The following is a 20,186-nucleotide window of genomic DNA, read 5'->3' as shown; positions in this document are numbered from 1 at the left end:
ATCAGCCACAGTTGTCACCAGAGGAGCCTTTGGTGGTGGTGTTGTTGAAGTGTGGGCAAGTGTGTCTAGTCAATACAGAACCTCCCTACACTTTGTGAATGGTACAGTGACAAGCCCATATTACCTGGATAACATCATTAATCCAGTCATTGTGCCCCTGCATGGACAAGACAGGCTTAATATCATCATCATGGAGGACAATGCTCCAGCTCATCAAGATCACATCATTAGGGAACAGCTGCTGGAGACTGGTGAACATGAAATGGAGTACCCTGAACTTTTTCTAGACCTGAACCCTATAGAAAATCTATAGAATGAGATGAGTTGCCGTCTAGAGGCTCATAACTCTGTAGCCCTGAATCTCATTGACCCGAGGGCCACCCTTCAAGAGTGGGATACCATGCCTCAGCAGACAATAAGTCAACTTGTGAACAGCATGAGACGTCGTGGTCAAGCTGTAATTGGTGCTGAAGTGCTCAACACATTACTGAAACACTGACATGTTTTATTATGGTATACCCACCACTGTTGTTGGCTTTTGTTTCGATAAACTGTTTGAGATGAGGAAGCCAACATTCATGCTTCTACTTAAATGCCCTTTCATGATATAAAATCACTGTAGTGTGAACCTTTTGTATTTCCATAAATTTCACTTGAAAGCCAAGAATCCCCAACTTTTTGTGAGAAGTGCATGTAATGCTTGTCTTGGTGAACTGAGTTATTAAATTAAATGAACTTTCAATAATATTCTAACATATCAAATGACTGTGTGCGGTAAAACAAATCTTTGCATTTGACTAAAAATAGATTTGTTTTATGATCCAAGCATGAATGAATGACACTTCCAAATATGATAGCCTTTGATAAATAGGTCCTTTGCCAAATTTATACTACAGATATCCATCATGGCAACACATTTCTGATGAAATATGCCGGATTTCTCTTGGAGTGCATTTTAAAGTTTTACACTACAAAAAAAGAGAAGGTAAAAACACGTCTTAGTTGCCAATCATGGGTGATGTTCTTGCTTGTTCTAGAACGTGCATGTGTTTCAGACTTCAACACTCACTGTGGTATTTTTATCCTTGGATCTCTGCTAGAATTCAGCATTTTGCTATTTTAAAATCAGCAGAAGAGCTTTGATCGCCTGCTATTATCTTCTGTTCACATTTAGTTCTTAGTGTCTTATTATTCGTCTCATGTCTCTCCATGTTGGTGATGACCTGACCAATGTGCTGCTTGTATCAGATACAGGTCCTTCTCAAAAAATTAGCATATTGTGATAAAGTTCATTATTTTCTATAATGTAATGATGAAAATTTGATATTCATTTATTTTAGATTCATTGCACACTAACTGAAATATTTCAGGTCCTTTATTGTCTTAATACGGATGATTTTGGCATACAGCTCATGAAAACCCAAAATTCCTATCTCACAAAATTAGCATATTTCATCCGACCAATAAAAGAAAAGTGTTTTTAATACAAAAAACGTCAACCTTCAAATAATCATGTACAGTTATGCACTCAATACTTGGTCGGGAATCCTTTTGCAGAAATGACTGCTTCAATGCGGCGTGGCATGGAGGCAATCAGCCTGTGGCACTGCTGAGGTCTTATGGAGACCCAGGATGCTTCGATAGCGGCCTTTAGCTCATCCAGAGTGTTGGGTCTTGAGTCTCTCAACGTTCTCTTCACAATATCCCACAGATTCTCTATGGGGTTCAGGTCAGGAGAGTTGGCAGGCCAATTGAGCACAGTGATACCATGGTCAGTAAACCATTTACCAGTGGTTTTGGCACTGTGAGCAGGTGCCAGGTCGTGCTGAAAAATGAAATCTTCATCTCCATAAAGCTTTTCAGCAGATGGAAGCATGAAGTGCTCCAAAATCTCCTGATAGCTAGCTGCATTGACCCTGCCCTTGATAAAACACAGTGGACCAACACCAGCAGCTGACACGGCACCCCAGACCATCACTGACTGTGGGTACTTGACACTGGACTTCTGGCATTTTGGCATTTCCTTCTCCCCAGTCTTCCTCCAGACTCTGGCACCTTGATTTTCGAATGACATGCAGAATTTGCTTTCATCCGAAAAAAGTACTTTGGACCACTGAGCAACAGTCCAGTGCTGCTTCTCTGCAGCCCAGGTCAGGCGCTTCTGCCGCTGTTTCTGGTTCAAAAGTGGCTTGACCTGGGGAATGTGGCACCTGTAGCCCATTTCCTGCACACGCCTGTGCACGGTGGCTCTGGATGTTTCTACTCCAGACTCAGTCCACTGCTTCCGCAGGTCCCCCAAGGTCTTGAATTGGCCCTTCTCCACAATCTTCCTCAGGGTCCGATCACCTCTTCTCGTTGTGCAGCGTTTTCTGCCACACTTTTTCCTTCCCACAGACTTCCCACTGAGGTGCCTTGATACAGCACTCTGGGAACAGCCTATTTGTTCAGAAATGTCTTTCTGTGTCTTACCCTCTTGCTTGAGGGTGTCAATAGTGGCCTTCTGGACAGCAGTCAGGTCGGCAGTCTTACCCATGATTGGGGTTTTGAGTGATGAACCAGGCTGGGAGTTTTAAAGGCCTCAGGAATCTTTTGTAGGTGTTTAGAGTTAACTCGTTGATTCAGATAATTAGGTTCATAACTCGTTTAGAGACCCTTTTAATGATATGCTAATTTTGTGAGATAGGAATTTTGGGTTTTCATGAGCTGTATGCCAAAATCATCCGTATTAAGACAATAAAAGACCTGAAATATTTCAGTTAGTGTGCAATGAATCTAAAATATATGAATGTTAAATTTTCATCATGACATTATAGAAAATAATGAACTTTATCACAATATGCTAATATTTTGAGAAGGACCTGTATATCCTGTGATCTCATTCATTCAATGAAGTCATCTTTTCAACAGAAAGAAATTCCAAATGTAACCCTTTTGTAAAGCAAATCTGACACAGCAAGGCAATACTACACCCTTTAAATAAGCTGCCACTCACAGAAAAAAAAAACCCTCATTACTTCGACAATTCATAAAATGTTTGTATTAAAATCCTTTCTAATAATCCAAAAGAACTTAAAACAGACAATGAGAACTGAGTGGCATGAGAAGGCTTCAATCATTGCCTGTTGGTGATAATAATAAAACATTTTTATTTGTATAGCACTTTTCTAAATACTCAAAGACACTTTACAAGGAAAGAGAAAGCAACAATGAAAACATGTCAGGAATAAAAATAGGAAACAACTTTAAAAAGAGGAAAGACAATGACAGTAGAATTGTGGGTATTTCAACAACCATCATGTTAGGAAGATAAATTAACTACATGCTGGATCCATGAATTAATCGTTATTCATCAAATTCAACAGTACAAAATACTCCAAAGTTAATGTAAGTCAATCATGATTGGCTGCTTACTGAGACCTAGTCATCAACCCATCCTGGGAATAGTGAGACGCACACATGATTTTATTAAAACAAAATGTATCTTTTTTTATTTATTTTTTTATAAATACAGAGACCTGGGTTTTGGCTGTGATGCTGAGCTCAGTCCTGGTCCGTTCTAGTCACTGCTGAGGGGGTAACTGGGTCAGAATCAGGGGCTGATGTAACACATTATTTCTCTTACTGTTTGAGGAGCTACAGCTCTACACAGGGTGGGAGGAGGCAACAGCTGTAGTTTGACAGCACTTATCTTAAAGTGCTCAACACTGTAACAGTCAGTTTGGAGACATTTTATCTTCCAGAAGTAACTCCCAGTAAAGACCACTTTAAAACTTGTAGCTTCAGCTGTGGTCCTTTGTGCTTGGACATAACAGGTGAGTGCTGAGAGAGTCCAGTGGCTTGGATGACACATCCTAACAACATACACAATGTTCACTCTCGAGCATGTCAAAGTGTTATAAGGAAAAAAAAAGAGATCGTTTTCCTTTTTCCTTTCCCAGAAACTGCATTTATCAAAAAATACAAACATATTGGACCAATGGAAGAAATTTGTAACATTTAACGACAACTTGGTTCTTGTTCCAGATTTGGAATTGGCTCCTGATAGAAAAAAAACTTTCTATTTTATTTAACATAAGGAAATGGGTGTGGGAGCACTATTCATAACGGGAAGGATAGATATTTTCATAACTATTGGGGAAAGAAGGACAGGGAAATAAATTCTTATCAAGAGGGCAGCTCAGGGTAAAGACATTTTAACTTATATCCAATACATGGCATAGATCATACATGAGGGTCAAGGCAACACATTGTTTTAAACCTAACTACTCGGAAATCAATCTCAACTAGTTCTCAACAGTGCCCTTCCCCATTCCCACACACAGCATTCCAAAGGACAGGTTCGAAAAGCAGAGGGGCGTTCTAGAGTCCTCGATCCTCAATGCTGGATGTGAAAAGGGCAGGGTGGAAGAAGAGGCTGTGTTGTTGGGTGGCAGACTTGACGACTGGCTGTCAGGAGTCTCACTGATTGTAGAGGGAGCGCTGCTCCCAGGGCATGGCCTGGATGGTCCGTGGCACAGGGGAAGGCTTGAGTGAGGGCGCTCCGTTCGGATGAAGAGAGTGGCCTATGGGGTTGATGGTGGGGAGGGGCCGCTGGGGGGCCAGGGAGAAAGTGTCCTGGTGCTTCTGCAAGGAAGGGAGGGTGGGAGAGGGAAGAGGAGGAGAGCCAGGGACAGATTGGGAATAAGCAGAAGCGGTGGAGAGAGAAAAAATAAATGAATGAGGACAACATTAGTATCAGGGTAGCACCATTTAAACATATGAAGTATATTTAATGTTTTGCAGAAGCATTTATGCAGAAGAAGACAGGGTGATTAGAAAAGCTGATGCAGAATCCAGGAAGCTGTGAACACTGAAAATAAAAAAAGACCAAACAAAAACCACAAAACTAGGTGAAATGAAGTAATGCAGACAGAAGAAAAATTACCAGGATGTTGGATCAAATTCTCCTTTCTGCATCACTTCATTACGTGACCTAAACAAAGATTCTGATGCTGACATTTAATCTCACTTTAACATTTCTACACATTCTGTTTTCTGTAGAACTTATGCTTGTTTAATAATTTATAAGAAATTAAGTAAAAAAAAGATGATTTTTACTGAATTTCAGAAAAAATTCCATCTGTAAAAACAAATCTGTGAAGAACTTGTTCACTATAAAAAGTAAAAATTAGCACCATGAGTGAAAAACAGAGAACTGTTCCTGATCAGAATGAAATCACACAGATGAGTAGCTCCTAATTCAAATGTGCAACGAAAAATGGAAGAAATGGCAGGTGTGACAGCTTGGAGAGCAGACCGAATCTGCAGCACAGCCCCAGGTTAGTAGTATTAGAGAGCCTCCTACTGCCACAGAGGACCCACACACGGTTTCCATCCCAAGAGAAAGAATCCCTGTGTCAGCTCAATCTCACTCTGCTTGTTTTCTTTGCAGGCCACTGTGTGTATTGGTGGGGAAACTACAACCCTAGAAGCAGGCCATCAGTACAAGCTCTATTCTTTAGAGCTAGCATGCTGTATAGGGCTACACTAAAGGAGACCATGAAAGTGTCACAGTTTATTCAAAATGAGAGAAAGCCCACAAATTAAATGTAGCAACTAAAACTTTGTCTGAGAAGATTTTTTTTAAAGTTGCAAAAGACAAGAAAATGCATGAACACTGGACCAGCAATATGTCCAAAAATAAAAATACATCATGCCAAATATGTTTAGTATTTAATTATTCAAATAAAATCAAAAACGATTTAAAAAAACTGGAGCAGTTGCTTCAGCTGCAGTCTGGGTCAATTCAGAAAATATCTGTGTCTCTATGGTGAAGCAAACTGCAGCTCTAGTCAAGAGTCTAACTAAAGTATTCGTTTGTATTCAGCCTCAATGAGATAACCTTTCTGTCTCTACCAGTTGTGTACACCTAGAGACGGGAATTGCTTCCCATTCTTTGTGAAATAGCTCAACCAGATTGGATGAAGCATTAATTGTCAAATTTTGCCACACTTTAACCACTGAATTTACATCTGGACCTTGACTAGGCCATTCATACCTCATGAGTATGTTTTGACCCAAATCATTCTATTGCAGCTCTGGCTGTATGTTCAGAGTTGTTGTCCAGCTGGAAGGTGAACCTCTACCCCATGGCTAAAGTCTCTGGTAGCCTCCAACAAGTTTTCTTCCAGGATTGTCCTGCATTTAGCTGTCCTGAAGACGAGCGTCCCCACAGCATAATGCTGCCATCACTTTGTTTCACGGTGGGGATGGTGTGTTTAAGTCTCGTGTGAACAGAACTCCTGCTTCTACCTGTTACCTGTATCCTCTACAAGGCTTGTGACAAACTGCAAAAGGGACTTCTTATAGGTTAGCTTTCTTCCTACCACTCTTCCATAAAGGCTAAATTTGTAGGTGCATGACTAAAACAGTCCTGTCAACACATTCTTACACCTGAATGATGAATCTCTGCAGCTCCTCTAAGGTTACCATGTGCCTAGTGACTGCTTCTCTGTCTTGGCAGGTCTGCAGTTGGTCCATCCTCTCCATGTTCAGATGATTGATTGAACAGAGCTCTGGGAGATGTTCAAAGCTTGGGATATTGTTAACCCTGCTTTAAACGTCTCCACAACGTTCTCCCTGACCTGTCTGCTGTGTTCCTTAGTCTTTATGATGCTGTTTGATCACTAATGTTCTCTAACAAACATCTGGGGCCAGGAGCTGCATTTACACTGAGATTACACATAGTTGGACTCTTAACTGATTAGGTGACTTATGGAGGAAGTTGGTTGCACTGCATTTTATTTTGGGGTATATGCGTGAACAAGGCTGACGGCAAACAAATGCAACACATTTCCAATTTATATTTGGGAAAAACCCTGAAAACCAAACAATGTTGCACTACTTTGTGTTGGTCTATGCCACCATGTCAAAACAAAATACACTGAAGGTTTGCAGTAATAACGGACAAAATGTGAAATAATTCAAAGCACTGTATGCTCTCCTTATAGTTTGTATTTTACACAGCACCTCCACTTTTTAATACTAGGTTTGCAACTGTGTTTCTCTCCACATTAATGTGATGTGTGCAGCAGGAAGCTGGTGCCCAATAGTAAGATCATTTATTTCACAATGTTGCTTGACTTGTTGCAAAGAAAAAACCTGGACAGTGTAAGAACTGCTGACCGACTGCTGTTTGGAGTAAAAGAAGTCCCTGAGTTGTCACTACAGAAATGCAAAGCATTTATAATTAGAATTATTACAATGTTCAGCTCATCCCACAACTAAATATAATAATTTGTTGTTTGCTTTACAAATACAAGTGAAGTTGAACAAAAGTACAAAGTTTCACAAGGATTCAGGTTAAATGGGATTTAATTGTAATCTAAGGCAGGTAAGAGCATGTTCACCAGATGAACTTATTAGTTATCAGTTATGTTTTAATAACCTCCATTAACAGAGACAAAAGGCCTGAGCTATATTCAGAGGCCCCGGGTGGACACAGAGCAACAAGTGTTAGTCTCCCCCCCCACACACACACATACACCCCCATCCTAGTGTTAGTGGGCAGACTGGGAGAAGGCAGGGAGCCAGCAGAGAGCAAAAGGCAGATGTGTGGTGGCACTCTCCTACCATGGGGTTGGCGCTCAGTCTAGTGTATCCCGAGTTCATCTCCTTTACCTCAGGCACCAGGGGCTGAAGCAGTGAGTAGGAGGACGGGGTGGCACTAGAAGGCGGGACGTGTTTGTTGGTTGATGAGCTCCTCATACTCTGCTGGCTGCTCTGAGAAGACACCGAGCTGGGCCGGCCCTGCTGGTACACAGAAACAGAAATACCTCATCGTGCCCTGATAATAAACCTTTAGTAATAATTCGATGGATGTCTCCTACATACCTGGTGAGGGTCTGGAACAGGCTGGCTGGACACACCAGCACCCGGCCCACCCTGGGACATGGCTGCAACACAGTGGGAAGGTAAAGGTTCCTGCTGGGTGTGTCCTCCGTGCTGTGGTTGCATCATAGAGTTAGCACTGTTCTGCTGCTGCTGCTGCTGCTGACGACGTGGATTCACAGAGAAATTGGAACGACGACCGCCAGTCTGGAGTGAAGACCAGCAAAGAAACAGAAAAGAGCAGACATTTTATATACTTCTGTCATTCAGAACAAACCTCATTTATGCAAGCAGATCACAGTGTGAGATTTTAGAAGTGACTGATGAAGGTGATTGTGCTGGTCCCTTCCTCCACACTCAGCTTCTTATGCTCTTCAGAGTTTATTTTCCTTTTATGCGTCACAGACTCATCACCACTCAGTGCCTGCTTACTTTAAACCCACTAATATGAGATGGAATTGTCAAAATGCACATACACACAAACAGACCCACTCACTCACACAGACTTTCACTAATTGTGATGTTAAACCTAGGGCTTTAAACATAAATAATCTAATTCATAGCTGGGAAACGTTGGTCCTCGAGTGCTGGTGCCCTGCAACTTTTAGATGTGTCACCAAGTTCTGCAGGACCCGGCAAATAATGCAGTCATTTAAGTCAGGGACACATCTAAAGCCTGCAGAACATTGACCTTAAAGCTTGGAGCTGGCCACCCCCACTCTAAGGTCACCTTAGTTTAGATTTTGTTAGCCACAGAAACTACATAGGATGGTGATTTCATCAACTTTAGTCCTGCAACACTGACAATGTTGGGATCTAGACTGACATTAATTCAACTGATCCATGAGAGACCCCCGGTCGTCTTACGCAGACACGGATGGTGATTATTATAATAAATGATAGGTGAAATTCTGGATCTGCCCGTTTGATCTTCCAGCCCAGACAGTTTGTTTAGGCAGGTTAACACAGATCACTGATAAACGAAAATAAAATCAACTGGCTTCATCACTGTACTGTTTAAAACGTACACGAACTTTAAAGGGAAAACAAAACATCAGTGCACCATTTGAATGAAATATCTCCTCCACTTTACCAGCTGAACTAGGGTCTGATAGGGTTCACTGTAGCTAAGCTAACATCACGTTTTATCACACAACAAACACAGATTACATTCCTTCGATATATGGCCTTCGCATATGGCCAAGTATGCCATATGCATACTTGGTCTTTATTATTCCATCTGGAATTTAGCAATTAAACCCAACCTTTGAATTGTGAAACATTTTATTTTAAAGCTTTTGTCTGGTCTTTTCAGACTACCTGCAGTAGCAGTGGAACACTGGAAAACCTGCCGTCTAGCCAGCGAGGTCTAACAACTAGCACAGGGATAGGTTGGAAAGAAACCCACTCTATCTTTAGCAATAACACAATCTCCCACTGAAAATGTAGAAACATCAGACCTTGGTACAGTTATTCAGTAAAGAACAGATATCCTTCAGAGTCCTGGTCCTGGCTCTCTTCCTCTAAGCTAAGTCCACAGGGTTTTATAGGATTTAGGACTTGGGACTGAGGTGGCAATTACAGCTGGATTTTGTGCCTAGTGAGGCCTGTCTGTGGATTGATATGCTGCTAGAAGAGCCAATGACAACCCATTTTCCCTTTAGAGGCGGAGGACACCAGATTTTTATTTGAAATGTTTGTTGTTTTAAACAGATGATGATGTCATGTACTATAACAAGGTTCCAGGACCTTCAGCAGATAAAACAGGCCCACATCATCACAGATTCTCCACCATACTCAATCAGTCCCATCTGACCACAGCACATGGTCCCAGATAAAGTCCCAATAGTTCAGCAAACTCCAAACATTTACGTTTGATCATAGAACTTTAAAGGCTTGTTTCCCAGCATGGCCCCCAACCAACGGTTGATAGATAGTGTCTGTAGGTTGTTATGGAAACAGGGGGACCCTAAGATCCTAATCTTTGCGGCCGTTCTCCAACAGTGAATTTGGAGATTGTTTTTTATCTTGCTCATCATCTTGCTCACACTGCAGGGTGGGAAGATGGTTTTAAGTTTCATAATTACTTCTCTGTTTATTTGTGTTTGTCTAGGCAAGTAGCTATTTTCTAGTAGCTATTACCTGCTGTGCATTATTGTCTGCGCCCGATAGTGCAGATGTCACAGCCTGATTTGACAGAAACACAGTTTGAGCAGAACATCCAAAACAATCTCTGTAACTGAAGTTTGGCTACTTTGAGGTTGATCTTGGGTCTGTGTGGGGGAAGCTCTTTGCTATGTTCACCTAGCATCCTTGCCCTTAGGAAAAAGATCTTGCAGCAGAGAAATAAATACATCTGCCAACGAACTGCCAAGTGTCATCTTGGTCATAGGATTTTTATACTTGTATAGTTCAACCACAACATCCAGAGAAGTAATTCATCTGAATCTGTTAACTATTAAAAAGGCCCAGAGGGGTAGCAACACAGTAACAGATTACAGCATAAAGGAAACGATGTTGTCTTCTGTAATACCAGTGTGAAACATCTGACGAGCTCCCATCAGATGCAGGCTTTATCTGTGTTCATGGTTCAGGAAATTGTGGGGAATAAAATGTTGGTACTGCCAGTCGTATGTAGAACTCAGAGTCTTTCTGCTGACTCTGCCTCACACACATGCTCACTCACGCTCACACCAACCTGGTTTTTGGCCGCGGCGCTGCAGCGGTGCTGGGCCAGGTCCAGCATGGTTCGGTAGCTCTTAAAGCAGGACGGGCAGTTGAACCGGTTCTTATGAACCAACCCCACACATAAGCGTGCGCACACACACACACACACACACACACACACACAAACAAAAACAAACACACACATAGAAGTTTGGATTACTACACTTGTGCAGAAAATCTGCTGAACTATTTTCCAATCCCTTAGTTTTAAACCTGTCCCTGAAGTAGGCCTAAGCTGGGTCTAACTCTAACTTTACAACACACACTCAGTGGGTCTGCAATCTGTTTTTCCTAATTAGGAAGCTGCTGAAAACTAAACCTGGGAAGCGGACAGAGTAAGGGAAAAACATGCCACATTAGGTTACATACACACATTTAAAAAGGAAAGGAAAATAATACTACATGTTTTTGACAACCATGTACATCAACATCCATACAAGCAAGTTTTTCTATCATTTGTTTTCTTATCTAAAAATGAGGATATAAGTAGACTTGCAAAGGTTCGTTGAAAAAAGCCCTTTAGCTAGTATTAACCAGAACATATGCCTCTGAATTACAGCCTTTATTAGTGAGTTCTCCTTTTTTAATCTAAACAAGCTTCAATCTTCCAGCAGCTGTCCACTCTATGATAAAAAGGCTTCTGTAGAAAAACGCACTCTGATTCATTTCTACAGCACCAATTAATAGGGGAATAATAGGAAACTAGACATTTTCGGTTATTTAAAGCATACATCTCAATACTTAGAAATATCATAAGTAGGGCTGCAACTAACAATTATTTGCAAATCCATTAATCTGTTGACTATGTTTTTGAATAATAGAAAATGTTTTACAGAATCTTTTACAGAATTTGAACCAGGTGAAGCTAAAGCTCGGCCACCTGAAAAGTTCTGGATACAGCATATTTAGAGACAAAGGAGGTCTTTCATTTTAATGCAAAGTGTATATTGTTTTGTACAGTTTTGGCCTAATTACTGCTTTGAGCGGGTTGTTGTTTCAGGAAATGAGATGCTTTAGAGTCTGTATACTCCAGTTAGCAATTATTCTATTACTACATTAGTTAACAATTATTTTAATAATCGATTAATCCAATTTATAGTTTCAGCCCTAAACACAAATGTCATATTTCAGTAACTTAAATAGAAAAAAAAAAAAAAACTCCTAAAAAAACCCTCATATATTATATAGATTCATTAAAGGGGGAGCGCTTTATTTCATCATGTCTCTATATTGTCCATGAAGTTTTACCTTTCACTCAACTTCCCATTAATGTGACTGGATACAGCCTGCTTCTTAAGTACCCTTTGAGGCTTACTCTACTGTCAGTGATTATCTGCTGTTGTAAGCCATAATATGACCAAAATGAATTGGACTGAACTTATACAGTGGCTGGTAAAAGTTTTTATACCCCTTGAACTTTTCCACATATTGTCACATTTCAACCACAAACATAAATATATTTTATTGGAATTTTATGTGAAAGACCAACACAAAGTGGTATGCAATTGTGAAGTGGAACGAAAATATACATAATTTCCTCTTTGTTTTTTACAAATGAAAAACTGAAAAGTGTGGCGTGTAAAAGTATTCAGCGCCCTTTACTCTGAGTGCAACCAATAGCCTTCATAAGTTGGCTGATGATTGCTAATGACTAAATAGAGTCCACCTGTGTGTAATCTAATCTCAGTACAAATACAGCTGCTCTGTGACGGCCTCAGAGATTGGTTAAGATGCTATTGGGGAGCAAACAGCATCATGAAATCCAAGAACACACCAGACAGGTCAAGGATAATGTTGTGGAGAAGTTTAAAGCAGGTTTAGGAAAAGATTTCCCAAGCTTTGAACATTTCACGGAGCACTGTTCATCCATCATCCAGAAATGGAAAGAGTATGGCACAACTACAGGAGGCCCATGGTGACTCTGGATGAACTGCAGAGATCCACAGCTCAGGTGGGAGAATCTGTCCACAGGACAACTATTTGTCATGCACTGCACAAATGTAGTCTTTATGAAAGAGAGGCAAGAAGAAAGCCATTGTTAAGAGAAAACCATAAGAAGTCCCATTTGCAGTTTGCCAGAAGCCATGTTGGGGACACAGAAAACATGTGGAAGAAGGTGCTTTGGTCAGATGAGACCAAAATTGAACTTTTTGGCCAAAATGCTAAACGCTATGTGTGGCGGAGAACTAACACTGCACATCACTCTGAACACACCATCATCCACAGTCAAATATGGTGGTGGCAGCATCATGCTCTTGGGGAGCGTCTCCTCAGCAGGGACAGGGAAGGTGGTCAGAGTTGATGGGGAGACAAATGGAGCCAAATGCAGGGCAACCATGGAAGACAACCTGTTGGAGTCTGCAAAACCCTTGAGACTGGGGCAGAGGTTCACCTTCCAGCAGGACAGCGACCCTAAACTTAAAGCCAAGGCTACAATGGAATGGTTTAAAACAAAACATATTAATGTGTTAGAATGGCCCAGTCAAAGTCCAGACCTAAACCCAATTGAGAATATGTGGCAAGATCTAAAACCTGCTGTTCAGCAACACTCTCCATCTGATCTGACTGAGCTTGAGCTGTTTTGCACAGTAAATCGTTAAAGATTTCAGTCACTAGATGTGCAAAGCTGGTAGAGACATACCCTAAAAGGCTTGCAGCTGTAATTGCAGCAAAAGGTGGTTCCACAAAGTATTGACTCAGGGGGGCTGTATACTTTTGCACAATGCCCTTTTCAGTTTTTTATTTGTTTAAAAAAAAAAAAAAGAAATCATGCATCTTGTGTTGGTGCTTCACATAAAATTCCCATAAAAAATATTAATGTTTGTGGTTGTCATGTAACAATATGTGGAAAGGTTCAAGGGGTATAAATACTTTTACAGTGCTATAAATATTTTACAAGCCACTGTTCATAGTCCTTTTTCAATCCCAACAACCACTTTTACCCAACGAGTCTCATTCACCCAGCCACACCCACTACGTTAGCACAATCATACATCAAAACGCTCACTGGCAGGAAAATTGTGGCCAAGTGCCTTGCCTACAGGCACATAGTCATGTTACAGAGGTAAGCTGGAATCAAAACCCAAAGGTTTCTGTATTAACAATTCTTTTTTATTGGTCTTTCTGAGTGACTAAAATTAGATTTCCATTTGCTGTAAGCCAGAAAAATCAACAGAAGTAAACAGAAATAAATCACTCTGTGTAATGAATCCATATAACATATAACTTCTAATGGATATTCTTGCTGAGCTGCACTTATAATCAGGTGTTTAATGGTACAACATGGTCAATACCTAAAAACTACAACTTTGACACTTTGGCCTGAGTTCCCCTACATTGCAGTGACAATGAGTTACGCAGTGGGAAAGAACGTCACATGGTTATCTATTAAACCAGAGCATGACATCAACTTTAAGATAAATTTACTCTTCTCACTCTGGAATTGAGAATAGAAATTTGTAATTAGGTGAATTTCTTCTCTGCAGTTAAGTGGTTCAGTTAACATCAGAAATAGCATGGCTTCATGTTATGTCACATTCTCTGCATTCTTTATATTTTTCCAGTCTTAAAAGTACAATAGATTTTATGCATCTGAATCTTCAGATCTTTATGCAGAGAAACAATCAGATTTTTTGTAGATATTTCTAATTTTTCTTTTGGAGCTTAAATGTAGAAATACCATATTGTTAAAATACATTTGACTTCAAATGTACTACTGTGTCAAAGTAGTGAAGTTTGTTAGAAATGGCTAATAATAACACAATTAACAACATCTGATATCAAAAGTCTGTCCCTAATAATTTTTTTTATTAATACAAAGGGAGAAAATCTACTTATATACGCAACTTCCTGTACGAAGTATGAACATCTTTTAATATTATGGCAAAGCTATTTTGGTGTATGAATCAGCACATGTAAACGGTTTACTAACAACAGACAGACGTGTTTAGTTATTTTTAAGAATAAATCACCAACCAGATGTGAGGAAAGTCGGTTACTGTCACTAAGGGAGTGTGATCATCATGAAGCTTTACAACATTAAAGCAAAAAATCAAAAACATATAGGCAATAACTAACAAGTTTTGAACTGATCTTCTAAGCAGCTTTAATCAATCCCTGGCCATTAGCAGTGCTACCTTCCAACGACGTACCTGGTTAGTTGCAGCAGCGCTGCAACGATGCTGGGCCAGCTCCAGCATGGTCCTGTAGCTTTTGCAGCACGATGGACAGTCGAAGCGGTTGGGCCCGTCATCATGTATCCTCTGATGGTTCCTTAGATACCGTGCAAGGCGGAAGGCCTTCCCACAAAGATCACACATATACCGTTTTTGACCATGGATTCGCATATGGTTCCGTAGGGACATGTAGTTGGTGTAGGGCTTGCTGCAGAAGTCACACCTGATAAAAATAGTCTACTGGTTAGAGCAATCCCAACAAACAGCAACATGTGAAAACTTAAAGAGTCTGGAACGCTCACTTGAAGTCTCCAGTCTTGTGGGTGAGCTTGTGGTTGAGGAGCGAGCTGGCGTGCTTGTAGGCGCAGTTACACAGGTCACAGACATACGGCCTCTCGTCTGATTCCATGTCGTCTGATGCTGTTGTAGTTGGCGGCAGGGGTGGAGGCGCTGGTGCTCGGGACTCCAAGGAGAGACTGGGGCTAGAAAGGGCCGCAGAGGACGGAGGCAGCTGATCACACCAGCTGATGGTGGAACTTGGCTGTAAAAGAAGGTACAAATACTTTAGAACACATGAAGCAGCTGTACTCAGATGCTCGAAAAGGTGGTTTTTAGATGTCAAACATAAGCTTTTTGGACAGAATATGTGTTCATTTCACAGGGCATGCTGTGTAACGACCAGCCTACCTATGGAAGAGGTTTGCTGTATTGCAAAGAGGAACAAAATAACTACTTCTACTCAAGAATTTGATTATTTCGCATAAAACCACATCTTCCCTGATTACAAAGGGAATAGATTGAGTGAATAAAGAAGTGAGTGCATTTAGTGGCACATCACAGGGTATACATCGACATTCTCTGAGCATGAGTAGCACACTTTCTGATGTCTACTCAAATGAGCCACTATTACAACATGGCACGAACCATCCTAAACTGCTCTCCACAAACACGTCAGCACCAACAGAGGTGATACCAGCTAGAAGAACCATGTTCCAGATATTTCAGGCTTATGCACCTAACTGTAATCAATTAACAACTTCCAGCCGCTACAGTGTTTGGCTGGGAACACACTACACAACTTGGGGTTCACACCAACAGACTGAAAGAGCAGGAATCACACATCTAACTGGACCAGCTGAGGTATCAGACTACAGCATTTATCATGCCACCTAAAGGAGGGAGCAAACATACCACTAGGTGGCAGTAACAGACGATAATCTCAGAATTTGGGCAGACTATCCAGTTACACTCCACCATAAAATGAAAAGGATGCAGTTAATGAATTAATACTTTTTCCCACAGGGGAATTTCTCAAATGAAACTCAGATTTGAATATTGTAGACTGTATATATTGTATTACACATGCTGAGAGTTTGGAAAATGTATTTTTATGTGTGGTTTTTGGAATGACTTGGTTGACTGTCATTGTGTTTCTAGTTTGCATTATGCCCACTGTTGTTTTGGTTTAAGCTTATAATGTTGTAGATATAATTACAGATAAAGCCTAGCATGTCGTGTCCCAGCCTCTTTATTGGCTGTCAATAATACGTGTTTACAGTTGGGACAGTTATCAGTTCACACTCATCGAATGCATCAGGATTCAGCTCAAAACATTCAAACATGACTGAGATTGAGGTCGGGTAGGTTTCCCATCATACACTTGCCAACTCTGGCCTTCACTCATTCTCACAATAAAAAATGTTTTGTGCCTACACGTGCTAGTTGACATAATCAGGCAGACTTTTCCTGACAGAATATATGGACTTAAATTAGGCAAGAAATTTTGTAGTGTGTCCCAGGCTTTGGAATGAATGCAATCAAACATTTTTGGCCGAATAATACCAAGAAAAATCTCAAACATTATTCTTAGCTTATAAGTGACATTGTGGGTCCAGAAATAAGACCAAAGGAAATAATAGGTGACCACAATAACAACAGAATTTAGGTAACTTTTTCACCACATGTAGCCTAAAATCTGTAGATTGAAACACAGCAGCCACTTAAGCACGTATTTCTCTTGTAAAAACACTGGATATATACATATTTCCAAAAAAGCCTTTTATTTCCCTTTTTTTGTATTTATATTTAAAATGTCATCATTGACAACAAAGTGGAACCGAAGTGAAATTCCTTGTTTGTGTGAACAAACCTGACAAATAAAACTGAATCTAAAAGGAAGGCTTCAGCAGATCACAGGAAGCCAGAAGGCCGTACAAGAAGGCTGCTGCTTCATGATTTTTAGATGTCGTCTGTTATGAAACATACTCTGTGGGGAAATGTTTGCAGCCTTTTCAAAGTGTCAGAGTTAATGAAAAAGTCTACATTTAAATATCAAATGTTTACCATTACTGATAAAGATACATTTTATATATTTTCTAGCCCTCCTGTCATGATCAGCCAATTATTTAGATTAGGAACAGCAAAAATGTCATGCAGCTAAATGAGAAAGCTGCCGCTACAAAACAGGGTTTCATTAATATTTTAAAACAAAGGCAAAATACCTATGCTGTTCATCATCGTATACTAGCACAGCTAGCACTCATGTGTATTTGCTAGAGAATGTAGATCATTATGTTAACTCAGAGATTTCCTAAATTCTGCCAACGTTTCCAAACTCCGTGTGTTCCATGAAAGAGACGTTGAAAGGATAAACAGAGCAACCTTGCTGTACCTCAGGGTTTCCTTTTAAATCACTTCTTATAGCTTTTGTTTGTCATTTTTTTTTTTTATCACTTCACCACTACTCAAGACAGCAAACTTTATTTTTTCTCACTCAGTAACAGCATCCACGCCAAAGAGTGCTGCTGTCTGTGTGACCTGGAAGCTCTTAATGTGGTGCCTTCAGTGATGGGAAATTTCATAGATTTTTGAGTTTCCGACTGGCCAGTCGCTGGTCAGATGAGATCAAAGTTAAAAATCAGATGATTCTGGTCACAGACTGCTTTCAGAGTGCATCTTTACTTACTTCTACTAACTGCACTAATCAGCTGTTATCACCATGGTGATGACAGTTTAAATATCCATAATTGTTTTGGTTTTGATTTTAAATGACGTTGAACCCCAGCTTAACTGAAAACCTACATCACAGCAACTCCTCTATATCACACACACAATGAATGACTGATTTAATAATCTAACACAGCTAACAGAAAATCAGAGTTATTACTTATTTGAATGCAACTTGTTGAAAAGAAGTACATGCCATGCAATATCTATTTAAGCATTTCTATATTTCAGCGTGTGTGGGAAATAAATGTTAGGGAGGTCAGTCCTACAAGGAAAAATGCTGCAGCAGTTTTTAGTTGGGTTTTATATGTACAGATAGTTCTGTCCAATAACCTGAAGGATTTTACATTGTCGATTCCTAGTGATGAACTGCTGTGTAACCATGGGCTGTATTTCAAAGTATCCTTGCTAATATACACAAAGGAAATACTGATGTGAAGTTGAGTGTGAGACAGCAGTCAATACATAAGCCTACCAAAGAGGCAGGCTGTAACGTCTCCAACATTAAGATGGAGAAAAAGTATTTTAATGTAATAGATGTGTGGGTCTAAGCACAGCTGACCCAAACCCTGAGCAGAATCTGGACACTTAGACCACCCTGAGCACTGCACAGGTTGGTTGAAGTGCTAGTTGTAACCATACATAGGAAAAGGGGTATGCTGTGTAATATATACAAATATTAGATGTTTAAATTAACTCTACTTTTGTTTTCTACACTGCCTTACATTTCTAACGAGATGACTATTTAGATACGCTGAACACGTTCTACGCTGTTGAACAATTAACGGAGATGATTGGTATCAGACTGCTATCGTTCTCCAGCGCAATTAAACACATTCAATTGTAATCTAATATAAATGTTAGTGTGATTTAAAGGTTAATAAATTAGTGTTTGATAAACCACAAGAACATTTTGGAAGTTGCAGTTGTTTTTGAGATGTCAGAATATACTTTGCCCTTGACCTAGATCTGATAAGCTGTTACCTTCAGGCTCTACATTTAGATCATAAGATTCTACAGAATGTTCTGGAGATACATTAACTGCTCACAACCTTTCAACAGAACCCCACTTCAACAAATCTTATATATCAATTTTAGGAATTCATTGATGGATTACTAGTGAACTGTAAACCAAGCTGAGGTAAATGCAGAAAGCCAAAATAAACAGCATGGGCAGTATAAAAAGTGCTGCGGAGCTGGGATAGGATGGGCTTAACTACAAGTGGGTCCCCAACTCACATCCTGCTCACGCCTCAATACAACCTCGGGCCGGCCCTGGATCTCAGCGTGACCATATTTTCCGTGGGTAGACTCCAGCCATGAATGAACCACAGTCTGAAATCACAAAGGGGGCTTTGAAACATCGTTTTCCGCTAACGTTTCCTACCGAGCAGCCTGGTAGTGTTTACTTTGCGCTAACAACAATAATATAGAGCTCAGTGTTCAGCAGAGCCCCACTGCAGCTCAGTTTGACAACTGAACTGTTAGAACACAGTTTAGTACACAACTTAATCAAATGAACATGCTGCCTTATTAATCATAGTTAACGGTATATCTGTTAGACTAAGGAACCCTTTATCAGAAATTAGCTTCGGCTATGCTAAAAGTCCTTCTGATGCGTTATTATGTCAAAGCTTTCGTCATGTCGCGTCTCTTCGCAGCACAACCATGACATCACGCTTCGGGTGCAAATGGATATGGATAACACAGTTTGTAGAAAACAGGAGAAAATGCTACCCTGGTTGCTAGCACAGAGCAGCTAATGGTCAAACTAGGCCAGGAGGCGCTCAGCATGACGGTTGCTACGTTAGCTGGATGCTCATAAGGCTACTCTAGCATTACTTGTACAGTTGCACCAGCGAATAGCCAAGTGTAGCAAAGACTGCATTCCAGAAACCTAAGCAGGTGTGATAACAAATGCTTCAGTCACTACTTGGCGAAAACAGAGAGAGTCTCCGCCGCCGCTGGCTGCATGTTTGTGGCTTGGGTTCGCTAGCTAACGGTGGTGGGAACAACTGGCTTTCTTACTCCGGAATCGTTCGGGTCCTTTTTCCAGAACAATTGAGAGCAGTGGCCGAAAGACTCTGACGATGAAACGTAGTTCACTCCATTTCTGTCCTGAAAGTCTCCATGTGTGCTGCCCGTATTTGTCCTGGCGTACATCGTCGGAAGATATTTTTTTTACTTTTCTTGCTTAAAAGATACAGGGCCGCTTTGTTGGGCTCTTCCTCCGAGAAGCAAAATATTTCTTCTGTGAAATTAGCATTTTGGCGGCGGACACATCAAAATCTATAAAATTTTACCGCCATCTACTGGATTGGAGGATCACAACAAAGCCCGAAACAGCTACCTGGGGCTGGAGATGTATTAATAATCTCATCCATCCATCCATCCGTCTTTTACACAAAA

At 40.5% G+C, this 20,186-nt stretch overlaps 1 protein-coding gene across 4 annotated transcripts; it reads right to left on the bottom strand.

Annotated features, from left to right (window-relative positions):
- Nucleotides 1–3,126: 3,126 nt before the first annotated feature.
- Nucleotides 3,127–20,065, bottom strand: LOC124863578 (zinc finger protein 646-like). Of its 4 annotated transcripts, none has more exons than XM_047358015.1 (7): nt 19,806–20,065; nt 15,074–15,312; nt 14,748–14,994; nt 10,568–10,657; nt 7,873–8,076; nt 7,612–7,791; nt 3,127–4,623 (listed from the first exon to the last, which is right to left on the bottom strand). In XM_047358015.1, the coding sequence occupies exons 1-7, from the start codon at nt 19,938–19,940 to the stop codon at nt 4,459–4,461; spliced, it is 1,260 nt and encodes a 419-aa protein (XP_047213971.1). In that variant the 5' UTR covers nt 19,941–20,065; the 3' UTR covers nt 3,127–4,458. The 4 variants fall into 4 exon arrangements, with proteins under 4 accessions (XP_047213971.1, XP_047213972.1, XP_047213974.1 ...); XM_047358016.1 differs by having other exon boundaries at nt 7,612–7,788; nt 19,806–20,063; XM_047358018.1 differs by lacking the exon at nt 19,806–20,065 and adding an exon at nt 19,017–19,160.
- Between the last annotated feature and the right edge of the window lie 121 nt (nt 20,066–20,186).

Source organism: Girardinichthys multiradiatus, chromosome X (assembly GCF_021462225.1).
Source record: "Girardinichthys multiradiatus isolate DD_20200921_A chromosome X, DD_fGirMul_XY1, whole genome shotgun sequence".
NCBI classification, from domain to species: domain Eukaryota; kingdom Metazoa; phylum Chordata; class Actinopteri; order Cyprinodontiformes; family Goodeidae; genus Girardinichthys; species Girardinichthys multiradiatus.
Note: the sequence above shows the minus strand (reverse complement) of the source record. Positions and strands in the feature narration are given on the sequence as shown.

What these genes read in the sequence shown, in the direction of transcription:
- LOC124863578 (XM_047358015.1), bottom strand. Translation starts at nt 19,940, where the DNA reads ATGTACGCCAGGACAAATACGGGCAGCACACATGGAGACTTTCAGGAC. An exon ending in CACAAGACTGGAGACTTCAA is followed by an intron (nt 14,995 to 15,073) that starts GTGAGCGTTCCA and finishes TATTTTTATCAG; the next exon opens with GTGTGACTTCTGCAGCAAGC. An exon ending in CTGTTCCAGACCCTCACCAG is followed by an intron (nt 7,792 to 7,872) that starts GTATGTAGGAGA and finishes TCTGTGTACCAG; the next exon opens with CAGGGCCGGCCCAGCTCGGT.